The 23,191-nt window shown below is 38.4% G+C and overlaps 1 protein-coding gene across 3 annotated transcripts in view; it reads right to left on the bottom strand.

Annotated features, from left to right (window-relative positions):
- Positions 1–19,214, bottom strand: part of ANO10 (anoctamin 10) — a 115,839-nt gene extending 96,625 nt beyond the window's left edge. For all 3 annotated transcript variants that reach the window (XM_021386321.1, XM_021386323.1, XM_021386322.1), the window contains exons 1-10: positions 19,118–19,214; positions 17,107–17,256; positions 15,979–16,161; positions 13,765–13,899; positions 12,650–12,769; positions 9,800–10,369; positions 8,090–8,145; positions 6,905–6,979; positions 5,888–6,070; positions 1,255–1,446 (exon numbers count right to left, since the gene is read on the bottom strand). In XM_021386321.1, coding sequence (XP_021241996.1) covers positions 1,255–1,446; positions 5,888–6,070; positions 6,905–6,979; positions 8,090–8,145; positions 9,800–10,369; positions 12,650–12,769; positions 13,765–13,899; positions 15,979–16,161; positions 17,107–17,245 — 1,653 coding nt within the window. In that variant the 5' untranslated portion in view covers positions 17,246–17,256; positions 19,118–19,214. The remainder of the gene's footprint in view (positions 1–1,254; positions 1,447–5,887; positions 6,071–6,904; positions 6,980–8,089; positions 8,146–9,799; positions 10,370–12,649; positions 12,770–13,764; positions 13,900–15,978; positions 16,162–17,106; positions 17,257–19,117) is intronic.

Raw genomic sequence — 23,191 nt, 5'->3', positions numbered from 1 at the left:
TCCATATGTTAAGCAATCAGAAAATGTAGAGATGGTTCAGAACCTTTCTAAAATAGCCATCAGTTTTTCAAGTTGAATGTAGTTGTTGAATTTGTTGAAATAAAGGTTTACATTTAAACACATGCAAGTCTGAGAAGCTCTTGTGTATAGACTTCCCACAAAAAGCCTGAAAACACAGTATGACAATTGCTTTTGCAATACAGTGGTATTTATTCCATGGTCCTCTCTGGAATGAGAAAAGCTGATATGGAAATGTAGCAATTATCACAATGAATTAGCAGAAGTAACTTTCTCCTTGACAGTAAGCTGTTGACTCTGCTCACATGATAAAACAATTCCAGTATTTCTTTAACAGAAGTAATTTAGCCAACGCTCTAACTTCCCATGTAAAACAGATTACTAAAATCAAATTAAACAAACTACTAGTTTATTCTGTCCTTTGTCTTCACCATGCATCAACAGAAAACTTAAACTTGAATACAGATCATCTCCTAGACCTTTCCCCCAGCCTACTTCACATTGCTGTTACAGAAAACTTACGCCTTTGGTTACGACTGACCATCCTTCTCTCTTACCGAAAATACCTCTGAGTTTGGAGGAGTTATGCAGAGTTTTTATTGGAGAGAATCAGTTCACTAACACAGTGTACTCAGGAGGTCCCAAACTAGCTGGTGCTAGCACAGTCACATCCGTACACAACTGAGGTCAGAAAATCCTTAACCAACTTCTTCTACTGTGAAACTGTTTAAGCAGATTCCACCTCTATAGAAAAGTACAGCCTCTACACACAGATCTAAGTTATTTTAAAATTAGTCAGCTTGAGTACCAGTAACCAAAAGAGCACACAGCCAAACATGACTCGGGATTCCAAGTACTTATGTATCATTCTTCAGTTTTCTGAAACTACATGAGATGAGCTACTCGCTTCTGAGATTGCACCAGATGTTACCATTTTCATAATACTTTTGCTATAAATTACTAGGCAGTATCTGGCAGCTTTGCTTTGTTGGTATTGCAACAGAATCACAACATTTATGTATGCAAGGACTAATGAAAGGAACTGCTTTTTTTCCAAAGGCAACTGAAAATTGCACGTGGTTAAAAACCTCTCAAAATGTACTACAGTGGGATAGTATCATAAGACACTGAAGATGACAAAATACCTACTAAAAGTTAAAAGCAGCCGATGGTGAAATGCACGGATATATTTGGTGAAATGTCATTTATAATAAATGATTAAAAAACAAAGATTACCTGCCAAACCCCAATATTTGCTGTGGGTTCTGCAAATGGACGCTTGTAAACTCCACACATTTTCAAGGCATCGGAATATATCTCTGTGACATTGTTTAACACTGCAAAGACAGCAGCCAGCGGATAAACACACGAGAAAAGACTGACATAGCCAAACTGTAAAAACAACTCCAAGTAATCATCAAAAGTGCCCTGGAAAACAGAGGGGAAAAAAAAAAGAACAACTTTTACCCACAAAAAATACATGAAGATGTGGAGTTAATAATACAGCTATAAACATGGTTCCTCATGTCAAATCACCTGTTTGGAAATGACTAGCAGTAGAAAAAAAATACATCCTCTAGTAATTTTTAAAATATTGAATTATTCAAAACTTCTTAATATGGGGAGGCCAAGGATTTTCCTTTTGCCTAATGCACTTTGTGTAATGTTCACTAATCCTTATCACACGAAGTATGTGAAGTAATTGGGTAAACAGATTCACTCTAAGTTCCTAACCATCCTAATGAAACAGATACTGAAAGTGTGGGACAGGAAAACAGAGATGTTCATGTGAACTGGCAGAACATTCTCCTCACAATGCTCTTACAAATAGGCCTAGTATTTCAGACTGTCCAGGAAAGATCTAACCAGAAACACTGGTTTTTAAATAGGCAACTCTTTTCTAATATTTCTGCACATTTATTTCAAGTGAGCAGGTCAGAATTAATTGCCTACTTGAAGGCTAAAATGACAAAATGTAGCACTGGCATCTGAAAGGAACAATTAATCCTCATTTTTGAATCAAGAATTCGGGTACTTAAATGCTGATTAAGTATTCACATGTAGGTTATTATACATATTTACATACTAATTTTGTTGTATTAGTAATAGTTTTCTATGATTGCTGCAATTACTTATGAAAATGAAGAAAAACTAATAATTGCTAAAGAAAAAGGATTGTTTTTGTTCAATGTGTTCTCTGAACAAAGGGTAATGAAATATCATAAACTACTTAAACTAGGATACAGCTATTCTGTATTCATCCAGACCCACACACTTTCTTCTCTCTCAAAATGAAATAAACAAAACAACAAAATGAACAATAACGACTTGACAGTAACCGAGATTACTACAGGAAATATAACATCAGTTTTGGTTCCATGCATCACAGATACGATTTCCTAACGTTTTTGCTGATGACAGTTACAACTGCCACCTCTAGCACCTACTGCTCTTCTTTTAGCAAACAGGCAATAGAAGCCAGCAAGCTCAGAAATCAACATGGGCCACACGTTAAGTTACCTTCCTCATTCAAGCTCATTTTCATGTCTCACATATGACTAGGTTTGTTCTGCAGGTTAAACCTTGAGGAGCTACGAAATGTTCAAAATCATGGAGATTTTTTCCACAGAGATTTCCTGTACAAACTCTGAATTTTAGCAAGGTCTTCATTAGGGACATTAGTGCAGCATCATTCAGTGGAGTGGAAGTCACACATTTGTCCCTGCTATCAGTTACATGTATCAAGCAAGGAGCAGTGCATCCCTTTATAATCCTCCTCCTAGTAACTGTACGGCATTTCCACTGCTTTCTTCTCATTTTCTTGCTCGGTACCTACTGACTTATCAGCACAGCAAAGTCTGAAAATAAAATGAGCATTTACTTTTCTCCTACGTAATTTATGACACTTTATGAAGGAAACATCTGACAGGATGTAAAAAAAAATTTCAAACTGTGCTATTATCAATATTGCCCTTGCCACAGGAGCAGCACAACCTATGGCACCAAGGAAACAGAATCAACAAAGCATCTCAGGATTCAAAATGAACTAGGAGAGAAATGGGGGTGAAATAAAGTTTACAAGATGAAGCTTTGACACCTTAAATCAGGTGAAGGGCTGGAGAGGCACAAAAAGGGGGTGGGGGGAAAGAGCAAGGAGGGCAAAGATAGAAATTAGAATTAAATATTGAAGAGTAAGCGAAGGAAGGAAAAGGAAAGAAAAGAGCTTGAAACACAGAATTCTGTCAACACTCCTGCTGAACTCCTCAGTTACTAAACATAGTCAAATGCTTCCCCCTTGTGACAGACGTAATTTTAGAAATAAATTTTTTTCCGCAGACAGCTCAACACTTAGGAACAAACAAGTGGTCTAGTACTCTGTATTCACAAACATAGCACAATTAAAATATTTAGACTGAAATTAAGATCTAAGGCCTTGAATACAAGTGCACTGAACTGAAACTGAGGCTTGAAGTGGGCAACTCAAAGTCATAACCCCACAACTGACCTATTGTTTCCCCTTGGAAAATTATTCAAGGTATGACCATACAACAGGTGCAGATACATCTGATCTGCAAGAAGCGCTGGCCAGCGTGACTCAGACACCACACTGGCTTTCTGTCTGTCAGCTCAGAACCAGAAGTCAGTTCAGGTCTAGGAGGCAGAGCTTATTTGGTCAGGCAAGACTATGCCTGCTGCCAATTTATAGCCTTTGGACTTGTGCTGGTGTGTTTTTAGGCTCCTTGCTGGACTGTGCTGATTCACCAGTTCAGACACTAACTTGGGGATTTCTGCTGTGCTCTCCACTGTAAGACAGGCATGCTCTGTCTGTCTACCTCCCCATATATAAAGCGAGAAATACCAACACTCCCAGTGGAACATTCATACAGTTTTTCAACTGGAAAAACTGTTTTCCAACTTTTGTTTTCCACTTCCCACTTCATGGTACTCCCACATTTCAAAATAAATTTCTAACTCTGCTGTTCTCTACCTTTTACATAAAAAGTACATGATCTACATCTAATTCTTACTCTGCAAAAGCATAAAGCATTAAAACCCATGAGAGTGTGCTTGCAGCATTCGATCGAGCAGGCTGTCAGCCACTCTGTAAGGCCTTAACATACACACTACTGCATTTTGTAGACTCCTTTAGAACACCAAGTAATGAATTGCACAACAAATCAACCAAATTCAAATCAAGAAGTATGCTGGGGACAATAATATACTAAGACTTATTCCAAGAAAACTTACCAGTTTAAGGTAATAAGGTGATACAAATATATCTTAAAACTTTGTGGATGGTGAGAAGGAAATCCTAAAAATAATACAGGTAAAACTGATAATCTGATGCTGTCTTGTTTGCCATGTGCTTACTGACTATGAAGCCATCAGAAAATGAACTAGGAAGACAGCATGAATGCCAAAGTTGTAGTTTCATGAAGCAAGAGATTCCAGCAGTAGTACTGGCCTAAAGAGTTGGTCTCTTCTGCCTGCTTCTATTTCTTGACCCAAGCAAAAATACTCTCTTAGGCTATAGCTTAACTGACAATTTAAACTAGTATCAGTGCAAAAACAGAAACAGAAGCACCTCTTCTTCTCATCTTTTCCCCATGCCACTACTCATCCTCGTACCTTGGAAACTGGGGGCATGTTCCACACATCCCCCTTTCTGCAGTAATACTGCTTTAGGCAGCTCCGTATGCAGTTGTTTTTCTCACCCCTTTGTGCCAACATAACTGGGATTATGCACTGTATCAGATCCTGTGCACCACAAAGCTGCACAAACTGATGAAGTTGAAAATAAGCTGCTGGGCCAAGCAGTCAAAAATATTCAGGTTGCATTGACTAATGTGTTCATCAGCTAACTCTTACAGCAGTTTACTGTTGTCCTTGTGAACGACGTACAAGCGTACAGCACAAGAGATGGCCAGAAACATAGCTGGGATTAGGAGGAGAACAGAAATGCAGAAGATAGTAGGTATAGAAGTTGGGGCTGTTCCAGGACTGCAGCATTGGTTGTACCAGTAGAAACATTTCTGGGACCAAGCCAGAAGGTGTAAACAGGCTCCAAAGAACAAGAAATCTCTACTGAGTGTTAAACAGCAATAGAGAAATAGAGAAGCAGAAACAGTTGACAGAGAGAATGACAAAATTGGGCATCCTTAAGAAAACATGAGTAACCAAGCCTTTCAGTAGAAGAAACACGCCGTTACATTTCTGCTGCTTGGTTTTCTGTTTGTTTGGTCTTAACCTTGCTACTAGGGCTAAAAATAACTCAAAAGATAACAAATGGTAGAAAAAGATGGCTGCTCCAAGCATAATGAAGGGCCTATGCTATGGGCATAGTAACCCATCTTTTCTCCAGCCATCCTTAATTATAATACGATTTTAAACAGCCTCCATCCTTTCCTTTACAACCTTGACATTTGTATGTTCCCACTCCCACAGATGAAACTGATGGATTATTTTTGCAATTATTTTTCATCTGGATCGGTTTTTTGACCCGATTCACTGCACCTTTGTATGAAGAGTTTAGCACAAGCAACAAACAGAATTAGAGAAGGAATAAATTCTGAACAAAGGAAATTTCTAAACCAGAACTGGCCTCCCAAAAATCAGAATCAAGCAAATTCTTATTCTGTTCTGCTCTAAACTTAACCGCTCTGCTGTTTGCTTCTAAAAAGAACATTGCTATTGCTAAGAGGCCAAACTATACTTACCATGTATTCAAAGTTCCCTCTGAAATAAAATAGCTATTTCTACTCTAATGTACTATGCTGCAGCTAACTACGGTTCACCTGAGACCACTTTTCAGCAGCATATAACCTAACAAACTCTATATCCAAACAACACACGAGTATATTCAACATACAAAATAGGTGCCCATTTCTTTTTCCATGTTGATTTGTTCAACTAACGACAGGTCCGTATCTGTTTTCAGACAATGCACTTGTTTCTTCATCCTCTTCACATGTCTCTTCTGGAGCCAGTAAGGAAGCAGGGATTCTGCAAACTGATTGAGGATCTGTGAAGTTATCAGCAAAGTGGCCAAGCTCTAAAAAAATAATAATAATAGTTAATAGACCAGCAATAAATCTATGATCATTTCCGATTTTGTGTGTTCCATTAACATTGCAAGTTGTTACACTACAACAGAAGCAGGCCAGCATAACAAAACTAGCAATAGCAAGTGGGAAGTATAGCTGCTCTAGTTCCCTTTCTTTGCAATGTGCTGGAAAGATCTAAACAGGTCTTTAGATAATTACCTATTTTGTGGATCTTCATGTGCCTTGGAAACAGTACAGAAAGCCCAATGAAGGCTAAAGATAAACACTTACCATACATCATTTATCACTAACAGAGCTAAACAATGGACTTTAACTGAATACAAAGTATGTTTCTTCAATCAAAGGAATAATTCCTTTTACTTGATTTTCATGCATTTGACTTCAAGCAATATTAACAGAAAGCTGATTTAAAATATCAATGACAAATTATTTTTGCTTCTATTGATTTTCAATTTCTCACTGCAGTAATAAACTTAATAATACTCCTATCCTCAGGAGCCTCTCAATAAAAACACTATAAAGAAAAACACTTTCTAACATAAAGGAAAAGAAGGGGAAATGAAAATTCTCCAGCCTCATCTGTGTGAAGGAGTAATCAATTTCTTTTCCTCATCTGCAGGGAGAAAAATAATCGCTCAACATTACTCTGTTATCATTCTGCAACTGTGCAAGATGAATTCAAATATGGAAGCTGTATTTATAAGAAAATATAAATTTGACAACAACAATACACACATTTGCATATTTAGAAAATAACTGAAAAATAAGTCCTATTTCATTTTCCTAGGTGCATCATTGTTTTTAATGTTTAAGTAACTCACCTGTCTTAAAAGTTTCATATCAAACAGCACAAAAGCAATGTAGAAGAGAGATGCAAAACAATTCAAGAAGTTGAACTGCAAATAAAAATATTTGTTGTTATTACACAAGCAGGAATTCATAGCCTGAGAAAAAAATGCAGAGCATCATCAAACAGTTACCCCGACTAAATAGCTTCCACACAGATACAAACTGTCCATTAAATTGAATTTATCACTTTTAAAACTTACATCAGAAAAAATAATTTTGATCCTACTGATTCTACTCAGATTTTCATTAAACTACCTTAATGCCTTCCTAAAGCACAGTATACAATGAGTTATACATTTAAATTATGAAATATGAACACTTCAAACACCTGTCATCTTCTACTTAACCTCCACAATTTGGCATTGATATTAGTTCAGGGTGATGACTTTTTTCAAATAAAATTTTTAACAAAATATATTTGTTGGAAGACATCTCTTTAGATATGTATAACTGTTCCTCAGTTTATGTTAGCTTTATGTTTAACCAGCTCAGGAGGTTTTATGACCAAGAAAAATATTCCCTACTACTAAATTGAGAAATAAATCACAGTATTGTACTTGAAAAGTCATGATCAAGCACTGAAGTAGAAAAAAACTTTTCTCAGGATTTACAGTACAGTCTCTTAGAATCAATACAGGCATCTAATCCCCTCCTATGCAGTTTATAGTATATACACGCAAAAGCAACTTACTCAGAGGCCCAAGGGAAATATATCAATATATACTATCAGCTGTACACAAGCAGAATAACAGGCATGTATATCCAGTCTCCTCTGATTAGCTGGCTGAACGTTAGTACAAATGCAAGTTTAATGTGTGAACTTCTTAAAATATAGTTTACCATAAAATGTTGCAAAAACCAAAAGGAATAGTTCCCAGCTGAAGCCAGGACCGCATCAATTAAGAGAAAAACTTACATATCCAGAATCCTAATGAAAGAACAATCAATTCAAAAACAACAACAAACCTGTGCAATACAAAACAAGATATCTATACAGCCTTGCCGTTACTGCAATGACAACAGAAATCCTGTTTAAACAAACTATTTGGCACTGAACGAAATTGAAAGTCCAGGCAGGAATGCTGGGAAAATACTAATAAAACACATAACAAGTTCCCTTTTAAAATAATCTTTTACTCCTCAGACTACCTACTTACCACTAAAACCTTCAGAATTAAATGATTCTGATACGAAGACTCCAGCCTGTGATTTTCTAAAACATCAACAAAATTACTCATTAGTAAACAGCAGAAGCACATGCAATGTACTAAACATTATTATACAAAACGTAAACGTTTTTTCCACCTAGAAATCATTTTAGTAGTAGTATGTGAGGAATAGTTCACCCAATAATTTATTGCAAAAATAATTCATACTGTACCAGTTCCTCACTCATCTATCATGCCAATCTGATGCACGTTTACAAATATATTCTGGGGTACAACTCTAGCATTTTTCCTACTGCAAAGGTTTCACTTTTTGCAACATCTTTCTTTCTAGGAGGAGCTGTTTTTTAATAAAAATAAACAATTACTCTTAACATTTAATAAAACGTGCCAAGTTAGTCAGTTTTTCTCTGGCTGAAATCAAATGTGAAATTAACTGGAAGACATTTTGAAAAACTAACAATACTGGATCTGATTTAAAACCAGTTAAAGTTCAGAGAAATACTCCTATCCGATGACTTTAGATCAGACCCCAAGTTCTAAAGCAAGTGTAAAGCACGTGAAGTTCAGCAGATGCATTACTAATTTTAAAACTAGGATTTTGAGTTCATTCACAATACACTGTCAGAAGCTGATGGCTGAGGAACAGCGGTTAAGTGGGAAGGAAAGGGAAGTGAATTGGAGATTTCCCATTTATTTCTGTTACTATGTCAGATTGTACCTTTCAAGTCCTGGATAAGCAGTAACTAAATGAAAAGGCAGCACATTAGGAGCTGCGTCGACACAGCTAAAACGAGAGGCTGTCACCTACAAACCTCGTTCAGGACAGAAGAGCGGGCATGAAGTTAGGCCTGATGGATGGAAGATGCACTTAAGCAAGTAAATAGGATTTATACTTTCACTTAATTATCAATTCTCATAATAAACAGGCGTATGTGGTGTGCTTAAAAACATTCTGGACTTTCAGCTCCACAAACCAAGAGACCGGTTCTACAAGAATTTCTTTAGTAGCAGCAATGGCAATGCACAGACCCTGCAACTTCTCTGGTTGCCAGCCCCCATACCCAGATTGCTTCCTATGCTCTGCTACATCAGCTGCTTAAATTAGATCTTAGCTGAAAATATCCCAGGTGGGAGACAACCAGATGAGATCCTCATCCTGTTCACTCTCTTCTGAGAGCGCCGAGAGGAAAATATTTTGATAGGGATGTGAAATCTCAATCTTCATTATACATATAATATACACAAACATTATTGTAAGACAATTTTGTTAACATTTTTAGATTTTGTTCTATTATCCTACTGCCTCTATCCTCTGCACAGATGTATCAGTACACAAAGATGTATTCATCAAACTCAAAGATGCCAGGACAGTCTCCTCTGCTGTCTACCTCTGATCTTCTAGCCTGACGACCTCACCACCTCCCTTGGGCCAGCACTATGGCTAATGTAGCCTAAGGAAGAGCTAACTGAGAGAAGGGAGATTTCAGCATCAGAGAGAGGTTGAAGAGGAAGGGATGATATCCTTTCCGCTAGACTCAGACCAAATTAAACCAAACATGAAACTGCAGTCTCGTAACACTCCAAATAAATGAAAGAAGTGAAAATGGCCAACTCTTTTACCCCATAGTAAAATAAGGCCTAAACTTTTGTGATTCTAAATTCTAATGTAAAAATAAGAATCATAAATAATTTTCTTACCCCACGATGTTAAGAATTCAGCAGCATACCTATAGATACGGTTCATAATTTCAATCACGACAGCATATATGATACTGGGCACATACAGCATCAAGCTGCTGAAGGTGGACTTATTCTCCTCGTGATAATCCAGAGCCCACTGTTCCAAGTCGAAGTAAATCATCATCACATACAGTGAGAAGTAGAGGCAAAGGCACACAAACGGTACGGACACCAGATAAATGCGTAACTGTCTCTTAATACTTGAGTACACTGGTTCCTCTCTCCCAGTGACAGGATTGATACCCAAAACGCCGTGGAAACCTGGCCTTGGTTCTTCAAACTGCCGCTTCATCAACAGCGTCCCCCATCGGTATGTCATCACTGCACAAATCCGCTTCCAAACTTCCAGGATCACAGTGGACCAGAGCAGGTTGAATGTGGCAAACATCACATATTTGTCATAATCTTCCCATGCAAACACATAGTAAGGAATCCCAATGACAGCCATCGGAATCAATGCAAACGTGAAATACTCTAAGAAGCCAAAGTAGAGAGCAATGGTTTCACCAAAGTAGGAGCGTATCTCATCTGCAGAGACAAACAACTCAATTAAGATAGATACTTAATATACATATCAGTATAATAAATATCAAATTTGAGAGCAAATTAATCCCTTGGCCCAAATTTTGGTCTTCTGATGTTTTTTGTTTCTCTCTCCCCTACATCCCGAAACCGTAGAAAGTTATTTGTTTTATGTTACACAAATGCATACATATATTCAGATAGTAGGGAAGCCAAGTATCTCAATATCTACAGTATCCAGAAGAAAAGAAAGACTAGCATTCTTAAAAACAGCATCTATAAATGAAAGGCTAGGATGGCACATAAGTTTTTTATACCAAGTAAGTGACACCTGTCTTCTGAAGTTTCTCGGTGGCATATGTAGACCTGGGAACCAAACTTGTTTCAGTTTGCACAGCATCAAAAAAACTAGCTGTTCTTTGCCATGCCTCGATGAACTAAAGGAATAGATGGAAAGATATACTGAATTCTTAAACACATCTAAAAACACACCGAGGTTGAGACGTTCACTTCGGTAGACAATCAATACATGAAATGCACAATCATTCTCACTGAAGCTCAAGTGTTCTAAAGGTTTGGAAAGTGCACTACTAATGGATACGACAGATGCACTATCTCCATGGAAGATAAGATCTCACTTAAATCACTACTTACAAAAAACTGAAGAGTATTATCCATCATAATCTAGACACGGCATCACTTAATAAGATTTTGAAATAACTAGCATACCAAGTTTAGAGTGCTAAAATCTATTTCAATCTTTGCCTCCCCGGAAGACCAGGTCCTTTATACTTGTATACCACTGCTACATATTCACCCACTTGATAAAATATCATGGGCTCTGAACTGACACTGTGCATGTACTCTCCATAAAAGACTAATACATCAGAAGCTCACGTGCAATGCCAGAACATTCTCTTTCATGCAGTTTACAGAAAACTGCAGCAGAAATTCAGAGCTGCCAATCAGATAAGTCTCTGAAAGCCAGAGGGAAAGGCAAACAAACAGAAGAATCGGTATGCCAAAACCTTTCTCAATTCATCAAAAATTTATTATTAAATGAGTTTGAGTATAGACAACTAGCATCATTTCACACTCCACATGCATAACATAAAAGAGATCCCTTACTTAGTACATATATACGAGGGTTCATGGAATTTACTTTTAAGTTTTTTGTGTATTTGACGTCATTCAAAAAGAACCTCTCCTGCATAAAAAAGAGAAGATTACAGAGCAGAATCCCCTAACACAGTAGTTTGAAGGCAGGAATTATTGAGCTAGATCCTTAAATTCTATAGTTCAGGGAAGAATCTCAAGAAACTGCTGGACCAAGAGATTATTAATCAAGCAAACTCTTATTTTTTTTTCTTTTTCATGTAAAGTTTACAGTGTTAGAATTCAGAACTTAACTCTCCACATTGGCAGATTAAAACTTGTTTTCACTTTAAACTTGCTCAGTGTATACAATCCACTCAACTGAATCTAGCAACCAACAACTCACACTTTTGAAACGCTTATAAATCAAAATAGCTTTGTGAACCCCAGACAGTGAGGAGCTTTACTACCAAAAGTCAGTTTGAAAATAAATGGTTTTGCCTTGGTCCACTACTGATTAGCTGATGGGTAGGGTGACTTTTGTTAAAAGGAGACTGTTGCTCAGGTGGAACTGTACTGACACTAAATCTGCAGACCAAGCCACCAATTTTATGTCTTGAATTCCTTCAGAGGGCTACACATCCTCTCAGGTTCCAGCTTCACTCCAGAAAAGTTGCATTGTTAGTCATTATAGCAGAAGATTAACCTACAGGCACTTTAGAATGAAGAAGAATTTGATGAAGAGACCTTGACTACACACGTCAGCAAGTCCAAAAAGGTTGTAGACAAGAAACCACATACGAAGTACCTTCTTGGTTCCAAGAGAAGTAACAGCAAGTCTAAGTGAACTTCGGTTCACAATGACCAACAAAGCAACTTGGGGAGAAAGGTAAAATTAGAGAAGGTGAACTGTAGCGGGAAGCTGGCAAGGTGACAAGTTAAACTCAGTGAAATGGGGAGGCAACAAGGTAAACTATTAGTGACTCTGGGAGGTGACAAGGTAAACTCCTAGTGAAATAACTGACTTCTTGGTACAATACTTACTTTCCAAACAGGAGTATCACTTTTATAGAGACTAAATGATGGAGCAGTAGTTAGGAAGGACCTTTGGTCTTCTCACACCAACGGAAGAGAATATTCCTCCAGAATAAACCCTGCACTTTATTTGTAGCAGAGTAAGTGTTCACATACCTAAAGGCTGATAGCCAATTTTTACTCGGCCATACCAGGTGTGTCGGAGCTTTTTCAATTCTTCTCTGTCATGGAGTGGGAAAATCTGAACTAGAATACCATTGGTCAATAATCTTCTCACTAGAAGAAAAAAGAAGTACTAGTACTCTTTCCAAAGACAAGAAAGTTGATATGAGCAAATGGGTTACATTACTTACTTACCACACCTAAAGTTCCCTCAAATTTTCTTAGGTGATTAACAGTAATGAATAAAAACACTGTTATTAAAATGATATACCAATTCTAGAAGAGAAACTGTTTCCTAAGAAACTGTAGCATCTCTGCCAACACACTAGTTGAAGCTACCATAAAGATACTACTCTGGGCATGCTGTTTCCAACATTTGCAGGTCATAAATCTACTCTTAAAACAATAAACATATGCCATACTATCAGCATTCCTTACTCCAAAAAGAAGCAAGTAAACTGACTATCGGTAAAATATTTATTCATGAACAGGAACACATTTATTTCAATGACTCCTTGTGGCTTTCTCCTGTAGATTTTGTTAAAAACACTTTGGTGGTGAGTTTTTGTGTGTTTGGATGTTTTTGGTTTTTTTTTAAACACAAATATTTTGGGTACCAACTAAAAATAACGGATGACATCAACTTACTTGAAAATGTATTCAACTAAAAAGAATGTAAAGCAAGAGTATCAGTCTCATAGCAAGACTCATGTTGGAATGGCCCCCTGGAAGTCATCTGGTCCAACCTCCTGCTTAAAGCAGGTCCAGCTTAATTCAAGCTGTGCAGGATACTGTCCAATTAAGATCTAAATGTCTTCCAGGACAGAATTTCCACAGTTTCTCTAAGATCCTGTTCCAATACTTGATTTTCCTCACTGTAAAGAACATTTTCTTAATATCTACTCGGAATTTCCCTTGTTACACTGTACATCCATTGCCCCTTGTTCCATCACCGTGAAAATCCGAGAAAACAAGATAAATTAATAGTGTGATTTAACATCTTGAGAGTTTATCTTAATTGCAGGGAAGTTAAGGCTTTTTTTTTTTCCACCATGAAGACTGTCCTAAGTCAAGACACTGAGATATAGACAACAAACTACCTTGCTTACCAATTGATTTTCCTGGATACAACTTTGCCTGTGGATATCCAGGGATCATTTTTTCATCTCTAGCTCTCAAATTTTCAAGCTCATGTTTGATGATATACTGACATTCTGACATCGTAAGGAAATTGTGATTGTCGTCTAAATAAAAAAAAGAAGGTAGTATGAAATTGTACAGCATAATAAGACAACCGAGGCAACAAAAAGTTATCAAAATAGATCAGACCAACACCTTTTAACAAAACCTCCACTTTTTAAAATAAATATCATAAGAAGAAGTTTTTTATGACTAGCACACATTTGCCACTGCACTTTTGACTACGCAAGTGAATTAAGATAATGAGTTCCTCAAACACAAAGAAGTATGAAGTGCTGGAGACTAGGATAGTGTACCAGCAAGTACTAGATACTGTTGACCTGCTGAAAGACTCTCAGTTAGGTATCCACTATCTGCCAATCTCAGAATCTCTATATATGTTTCTGCTATACAGTTTCTGAAGTTTTTTTGTTTTTTTTTTAAACTAAAAATGAATAAAATCATGGTTTGGATTGGAGGGGACCTTTAAGATCATCTAGTTCCAACCCCCCTGCTACAGGCAGGGACACCTCCCACTAGACCAGGCTGCTCAAAGCCCCATCCAGCCTGGCCTTGAAAAATGCTTGCTGCTTCTCCGTGTTTCACATCAATTATCACAGTAGATTTTCTTTACTGTTTAAACAACATAACGATAAACTATTTGAGACAACTAAAAATAAGATAAAACAGTATGAAGCTTTTTCCAAAAAAATCCCAGTTTTTCAAGAGCTACAGTAACAACCCTATCATCAATCCTATGAACAAGAAAACAGATTTGGGGTTTTGGACCTAATAACCAATTGATTATTTTTTTCTCCTTAGGAGTAAGAAACCATTGAGATGGCTCTATATATATAAAGTAAGGATCTAATAAACAGTAAGAAATCTCTAACACCAAGAACAATAATATAGCACCATTGAAGCTGGAAAGCTAGAAAAAATACTATGACAATACATGCTGTAGGATTTTTTTTTTTGTAGATGATATGTTTTGCACTTTACCTAAGCTAAATCATTATTTTATCCTATGATTCGATCCACAGAACAGCGAAAAACAGCTGCTTGAAACAAGCTAGACAAGACTGAAGTGATGTTGGTGCTTTGAAAAAGAAAGATTAGGTGATACATGAAAAAGATGTACTTTAGATTTACATTAGTTGAGAGCTTTAGCGGCTACTAGAGCATCAGGCAGCAATGACAGATTAGCATTAAGAATGTGAACACATGAAAGAAACAAGAACGGCACCTTTGCAACTGACACACTTCTTCTCAAGGCTTTATAATTTCAGGCAAGCAAGGTCATAAAAGAAAAGACTGCAAAAATCGTTGAGTGCTGAAACCTTCTTGACTGTAGTGCTGAATAAAAGGGCAACAAACAACCCAGCTTCCAAAAATGTTACTATTGCTTCAGACAGACCCAAGATACTTTATACTGAACATGTGGTGAAAGTCAGTACTGAAATAGCATTAGCAAAACTAATCTGGAACTCCAGTACTTAGCTGGAGAACAAAATGAGTCCTACCACTACTTCAGTAGGGTGATAAAACACCTTGCAGGTGGTGCATTCAAAGGAAAATTCTACTGTGCTGAGACATCCATATGAGGAAAAATAATGTGGTTTTTTTTTTTTTTTGCTAATCATGCCCAAATTCCGTTGAATGACTCTGTGGTATTACTTAATTATTCAGTTATGTTTAATATCTAATTACACTAGAGCAAAGTTTGTCTATTTTCTCCAGCTAGTTATAATACAATAAAACTAGTCAAAACTAGCTCACAGGTGTTAATAAAAAATTAAGTTGCAATGTTAATTCATAATATTGATAATACTGCACTCAATTTTATCAACTGTTTTTTCTTACGTTCAACAGAAATCTTTCATACAGATAAGAAACTCTCTGGAATACATAAAAGCAGAAGAAATAAGCAAACGCAAGCGACATGAAAGGAAAAAAAGTTTATTTCACAATATGCTACGAACTTCCAGGTGTAAAATGAGTATTTTGTTTCTAGTTCGTTCTTCCTATTTCTTTCTGCTGTTACCATTCCAAGGGATAGATAAACCACAAAAGATTTAATAGTGAAATTGATTATAAATTTACCCATAGCTTTGTGATGATACTAGATGTTTAATAACGCTTACCTGCAAAATCTTTGAAAGTTTTTCTACTGCTGTATGTGAAACTTCTCATTGAATTATCATTACACTCCTTCACCAAACCCACAGTTTCAGCTCCCAGCAACAGCCTTAAGTGGGAAGCTCCAACTAGATATATATTTCCATCTCCGTTTTCTGTAACCAACGGTTTAATCAGTAGCTGTGCACCTTTGAAGCAAAAGAAAGCAAAAATATGGCACAGAATACATAAAAATCATATCTTAACACCTATCATACTAGTCATCAGGGCACTGAAGTTCCATTTTTACAGGGATGAAGAATTGAGGTTTCAACAGCATATGGTGTTCAGAATTTTGCGGGGTCACCCTCTGCTTTAGTATTGTTTCTGCAGAAGTGTTCACTGAAAATTAACTGTAACAATGAGAACAGTCTGGATTTACTCCTGTAACACTCACATTACATCAGCAGTCATTGCTTCTGCGGTCTCACTAGTTTTAAGGAGACTAGGCTCCTGAAATAGGCCTGAAAGCATGTTTGTAGTCACAGATTCGGTATCTGCAGAAATTTTACTGACCATCAGATGTCAGATATAACAGTCATAAACAGTGCCTTTCCAAGAGAAAAGAAAAAATTCTATGGAATTACAAAAAAAAATTAAACTAACTTGAATTCCTGGAATTATATTGCTTATAGCTAGCAAAAAGATAATTAAAAGCCAACATGAATTTATCAAGATTAATTTGCTTCCAGCTAACTCAGTTTTACTCTACAACACAAAGCCAAGGCTTGAAGCCAGAATAATAGATGTAACGCATCTTCATTTTGATAAGACTTACAACTGTCTGTCACTCAACATGAGAAACGCACTCTAGAAGACGAATACAAAAAGTGATTAAAAATCTAAGTTACACGAATTTATTCCTGTTTCACCACTAAGATGGAAAGATTCTAAACTTCAGCAGGTGTGTGACCTTAAATCACTACTCTACTCTTAAATGATACTAAGCAACTTCAAAAATGCAAAATGGAATGGAACTGGCTAAACAGAAATTACTTTTATCATGAATCACATGGAAACTAATTTTCTGTCTGTCTTCACATTATGACAGCCCATCTATTACAAAGTGTTACAGAAGATCCTATTATACTCACCTCCATTTGCCTTTTTGTCCACTATTCTTTCAGTGAACCATTCTATGGTTTCCTTTTTGGTGCCTTTTGCAAGTTCAATTACTACCAGAGGCCTGAAGTTAGGCTCAAAAGTATCTACGAAAGACCAGGTTTCCTTCATCTTTTAAGAACCTGTTAAGTACAAAAACAAAACAAAAATGCCAGTAGGTATATATATATTTGATATCAATGTAAATAACGCAAAACTTTATTATATTGAGTTACATGTGTCTGTGCTCAGCAAAGTGGCAGGTGCCCATCTTTGTGGACCAACTGAAAAGAGTACTACAAAGCATTTTGGTAATCTCTCTGATTGTCACTTAGCAAGATGCTATCAGTCTTTTGGGGCATGTATACCTCACTCTACAAGTATGGAAACTGTTTTTGCTAAGTACAGCAAAGAACTGGTTTTTGAGAAAGAAAAAAAATAAGTAAAAACAAAGTAATAAGGAAGAACTATCATCAAAAGCTACAGCTTGCAACTCCCTACAGCATAATAACCATCAGCAAATGAAAACATTGACAGAAGAGAACATTAGTCAAACAGCTATCTAAAATAAATAAGCTTTTCCTGATAAGAATGCAAATGCATCATACATTTATGGAGGCACTTTCTCCATTAATCTCATGAAGCATTAACCAAGTATTCCAAGGAAACTTCCAGCACCTTTGGTAGGTGAGCAGGGCACTTACCATACAGACAGGCAAACTACACTCGTTGCAATTAAAAGATTTGTCGAAAGTTATAAGCCTAGTGTTCCGTGACAAAGTTCAGCTGTAAAGTGCTAAGCATCAGCACAGACTATTCATGTATAATATTGATCACCCAACTTAACTGTTCTGTTGACACCGTGCCATCAGTTCTTTATAGAAATGATTCTACAGTGAAAAGTATACATTCAGATTTACAGCTCTGAGCCCGAGCATGCAGACATTTAAAGAAAACATGTTAGATTAATAAAATGCTTTTAAAAGATTTCTGATGCAAATCTGTACAAGCAGAATGAGTCAGACAAACAGAAATGCAATCAGTGTGATAAGGCATTGTAATTGTGGTTCCAGTGATTCACTGCATCATTGTGACAAGTCATTCCACCTCACCGCATCACTTTCCATAGCTGTTTTATATATTATCTTCATACATATACCTGCTGTGCATATTTCAGTTTTAACACTGAGAGGCATTGGTAATCGCTGAATATTGTGGACATCCCTTCAGAGGAGCACTTCTGGGTGTCCCAGCTGCCAGAGAGCCCACGGTAGGCAACCTCCAGCCATCCCTTCCAGCCTGAGAATGGCTTCTGCATGCACACCATGCTGTTCAGAAACTCACTCGTACCACTTATCCACAATCCCCGTGGTCAGTGCAGTGAGCGAGTAGGACCTGCTGCTAGCTATTGCAGCCTTATTACTTCTGAAACCCAGAGGAGCACTAAGACCCTCCTTCAACCTGTGCTTGTGAGATCGATACCACAAAGCTGGTTTGATTGAGCACACACAAAACCTAGCACCGAGTCAGCGGGACATAACGAAGTAGCTGGTTCGAGTAATTGCATGCAAGGCCTAGTACAGACTCGGTGGAACACCGAGTGGGAGACCACTGTCACACGGCAGGGCTCACACAGATGGGTAAGCCTGGCTAACGAGACACGAGGCCTGCCCAGCCCACAGGAGTACGCCCAGGGCGTCGGGCACAGCCACAGCCCGGCCAGCACCGCTGCCACCATGGCAGGGCGGCCCAGGCGGCCGCGCAATCCACCCGGCTCCCTCAGCAGCCCTGTCCTTTTCAGGAGCCGCACGGCCGCAGCGGGCTGACAGCCGGAGCCCCTCCCTCACCGCAGCCAGAAAGAGGCCCCCCGCAGCCCCGCCCAGACCCCCGGCCCGTTGCTCTCCCCGCCCCGGGAGCCCCGCGGGGTGGGCGGACGGGGCCAGACTCCTCCCCCACGGCGGCGGCGGCAACACAGCCCAACCCAGCCACCCGCTCCCCACTCACCGCCGGCTCGCGGCGCCACATCTGCAGGGCGGGGCGGGAGGCGGGCCGCAGGAGGTTGGCCCCAGGAGGCGGGCCGCAGGAGGCGGCCCCAGGAGGCAGGCCCCAGGCCTCGGCCGGCCCTCCTCCTCCCATTGGCGGAGGCGGTGCTTCCCGCCCTGTCCGCGTGCCCCCAGGAGCGAGGCCGGAGGCGGCCATTAGCGGTTGCGGTAGGGTGGTCTGCTAGGCCGCGATGCTTTGTCAGTACTTGGAATGTGTAATTATTTTTGTGTGGACCATGAACTCTCACTTCAGCCTTCTGTTTTGTGCACCCTTCTGTTCTCATGTTGTCTTTTGTCAGGTCAAGGCTTATTCTGGAGGTCAAGCTTAAAAATCCTGCGCTTCAGCCTGATCATAGAACCACAGAATGGTTAAGATTGGAAAAGCCCTCTAAGATCACTTAGTCCAACCGCCAACCCACCCCCACCATGCCCACTGACCACGTCCTTCAGTGCCACATCCACATGGTTCTTGAACACCTCCAGGGACGGTGACTGCACCACCTCCCTGGGCAGCCTGTGCCAGTGCCTCACCACTCTTTCTGGGAAGAAATGTCTCCTAATACCCAACCTGAACCTCCCCTGGCTCAACTTAAAGATGTGTTTGTAGTTCCTTTTCAATACATCCACCTGTAGCAGAGAAGCATTAAGTGACCACACAAGAGGGCTCCCTCACAGCTTCATAATGAATGATTTATCCAGGTAAAATGAGAGCAGCACAAACCAGCTGCCCATGTGCTGACTCCATTTGTACTTATCCACAAGAAGGGAACTGCAGCCCTCAGATTCAGAATTTATTCAGAGCCAGTGTACAGACCCAACACAATGTAACAGCTGCCAGAGGGTAAGCTTTATCCTTCCTCTAGCATCCAACTATTATTCAGCGTGCATTTTTCAGATATTTGGAAATACATTCACATTTAAAATGCGTAAATTTTACAGAGAAAAATAGGGTTTGTACAAAATGTCAGTTGCTGGTACTGAGTTTTTCTATTACCTATAGCCTTGAAGCAATAAGGCACTAAGGCACCAGGGCAAATGTGAATACTTGAAATCCAGGTACTACATACTGCACTGGTTAGTAACAGATGAAACCTGAATCAGGTAGATTAGGCAGGATGTATTAGACTTTTTGAACTGTCTCAGTCTAGTCTAGCTCCCAGTGGCTTAACCATGCAGTTTATTCACTGTTCAGTATCTGACTGAAAACTCTCTTCCTGCAAAGATAATGTGGAAATAACAGGGACCGAGATTAAACAAAAGGGGATTTTTATGCTTACTTGAGTTTTCTGTATTTGAAATCTGATTCCAGTGCATTACATGAGAATCCTGCAGTGTATCCATGGGATTTGCTCCCTCTCTTTTAGGAGCTGTATGGCTTTCTTTTCTGACCCAACATATGCTCTGACACATTCTTCACATCCGAGCTTCCAGAGTAACATACTGTTACCCAGTTATTTTGGCCCTATGCATAGAGTCACTCAAAATCATTGTCGTTTCTTGTCGTAAAGTCGTTGTTCCAATTGATAGGGTCATTTAATGTCAATATTCCTTGATGGTCCAGCCACATTTTTCAAATGCCATCTATCCACTAGGTGTCACATTCTTGCTGCACAATGAATCCTTACCAGTACACTACAGCTTTCTGAAAGGTTCACATTGTGCTAACTCATAAAGGTTAGCACATAACCTCACGTTCGCAAAATGACAATAGAATTTGTAATTATAGGGTGGGTGTGCCTACAGAGTAATGTGCATAAACACATGCTGCTGGCACAGTGGAAACAGTCTGACCATGATGGCAAAGGGTAAATTACTTTGTAACAAGTATGTTCTGTTCTAGTGACTAGAGTGTTTTCATTAGGATTAGCTAATTAAAGATGGATCAGGTTTGCCCACCCTAAATTGCCAACTGCACTATAATTACAGCTAAGTATATTACCAAGCTTGCATCCATCTGTTGCTGTAGTCCAGTCTTATGATTGTTAGCTGCTTATAGCATTTACATGGTCTGCCTTTGTCACTCACAAAGCAGACTGTAGCCACAGTATAATGGATGAGCTACAGTAAGACAGAAAGAAAAAAAAAAAAGTAGAGACAAAACAGAATCCATCAAAATTTCAAGACAGAAGCATATTTTTATTCTGTGGTTGACCCTCTTCCCCTGGACTACTAGCTACCACGGTACTTACCTAAATTAGCAGGCCATTCACTGTGAAATGAAATTCTGTTTTACACCTCATTGAAACCATGCTCACATTTTGATTATACTTCAATGGCTAGCTGTGCCCATTCAGCATCCTCACTGCTACTGAAAGGGTGAGAACTCACCCCCACTCCAATATTACAGTTTTCTTCTCTCTGCGCCCTCGTTGCCAGCTCTAAGGCTCTGCCCCATAGTTGAACCAACTCTGGCATTCACCAGATCCTTCTCTAGGTCCATTCAATTTACCAGCTCCTATAGATAGTTTACCAGCTCCTACAGATAGTTTTCTGCATTTTGTTTTGTTCCATTTTTGAGATTTAAATTGGCCTAAAGAAAGGCTAGATAAGACCAAGAGCTGCCATAAGGTAAGCACTTTTCCATACAGCAAACATTATCATTCAAACACATATAGATATATGCATGGTATGACAACCATACTTGATATGGTCACATAAATGAGATGAATACTTGCTCTTATTTGAAGTCACACATAGGAATAACCATTCTCTTAAGATTTAACTTTACTTAGGGATAGAGGCATAATAGAACAAGTAAGAAGCAATTAACAGCAACACATTCCTCCCATTCACAAGTTAATGACATATTGATTTCAGTGTAAAATGGATGGTGAGACTTCTAAAGTTTAGAGTTAACTGGTAATTACATTCCATTTTTTTGTAATTAAATGTATTGTATTTGTTACAGTAAGATTTGGTAACATTTTACCCATCTTTAATTGTTTTTTTTTTATATTTTTTTTTCCTGGTCAGATTATACAGGATAACACAGGATTTTTTCCAACAGTGTAATAAATATTATTAAAATGTTAAAATGTTTTTATTTTCCTGTAAATGGAGAGGAAGATATTTTTCAAGTCACATCTGGCAGAATTTTTACTTCCTGCCAAGAATTTCCACATAAATGTGTTCAGGCAGTCCAAGCACTGTTGGCATCAAAGTGTGGAAGCTTTGTTTCATAAACACTGACCAGTATGAAGCTGATCAATTATAACCTGCAAGGTACAAGGAAGATAGTTCTCTTCCATTTTCTGCTGGGTCTAGCTGATTAGAAATATCTAATTTTATTCCAGGTACCTAATCTCAAACTAGGTCGTGAAAGAGCAAAAAAGACCCTGTCCTGTCAAATCAAATGAAAATAGCATAAAAAGAGGAAAACCTACCTAAGCATAGAAAAGGCAAGAGAAACCACTCCCAAATTATTACCCAGAGGAAGCAGGTAAAATATCTCCATTATGTATTAATCATTGTTTATATACAAGTTGAAGGAAAATGAATTAAAAGACATCAAGATTCAAAGTTTATTACACCTGTACAGAATATATTTGGTGTATTTGTTAGGCCAGATGTGCCTCAGAGAGGTCCTTGACTGATGAGCTGCTTTAGTAAGGAAAATAATGATAACTCTTAACTAGGTTGCTAAATTATGGTCATAGTGGAAAGAGCTTATCCAAGGTTTGGGAAAGGCAAGTTCAGGAAGTTAGTGTTTAGTAAAAGCCTTTCCAGAGGCCACTTTCAAAGTAGTACTTGCCAAAAGTAATGAGGTGATAAATTCCCTTACAGTCCTACTCAGAGTTTTCTGAATTATGAATGGTCCTGGGAGGACTGGAGAAGTTAATCATTCCAGTTGTCTTTCTCCCTGTGTGCCTGAATTCAGCTGCTTTTCAGCTGCTGAACAACTGCAGATTGAGGCTTTCAGGCAAACCAAAACCAGACAGCAGTAATATCATCAGCTGTTCCAAACTGCACCAGAGGTGCACATGGTGATTTTTATTGTGTTTCATAAAATATTTCACATGTTCTTACAGACAGCTTC

The sequence above is a fragment of the Numida meleagris genome, chromosome 2, assembly GCF_002078875.1.
Source record: "Numida meleagris isolate 19003 breed g44 Domestic line chromosome 2, NumMel1.0, whole genome shotgun sequence".
Lineage (NCBI taxonomy): Eukaryota > Metazoa > Chordata > Aves > Galliformes > Numididae > Numida > Numida meleagris.
Note: the sequence above shows the minus strand (reverse complement) of the source record. Positions and strands in the feature narration are given on the sequence as shown.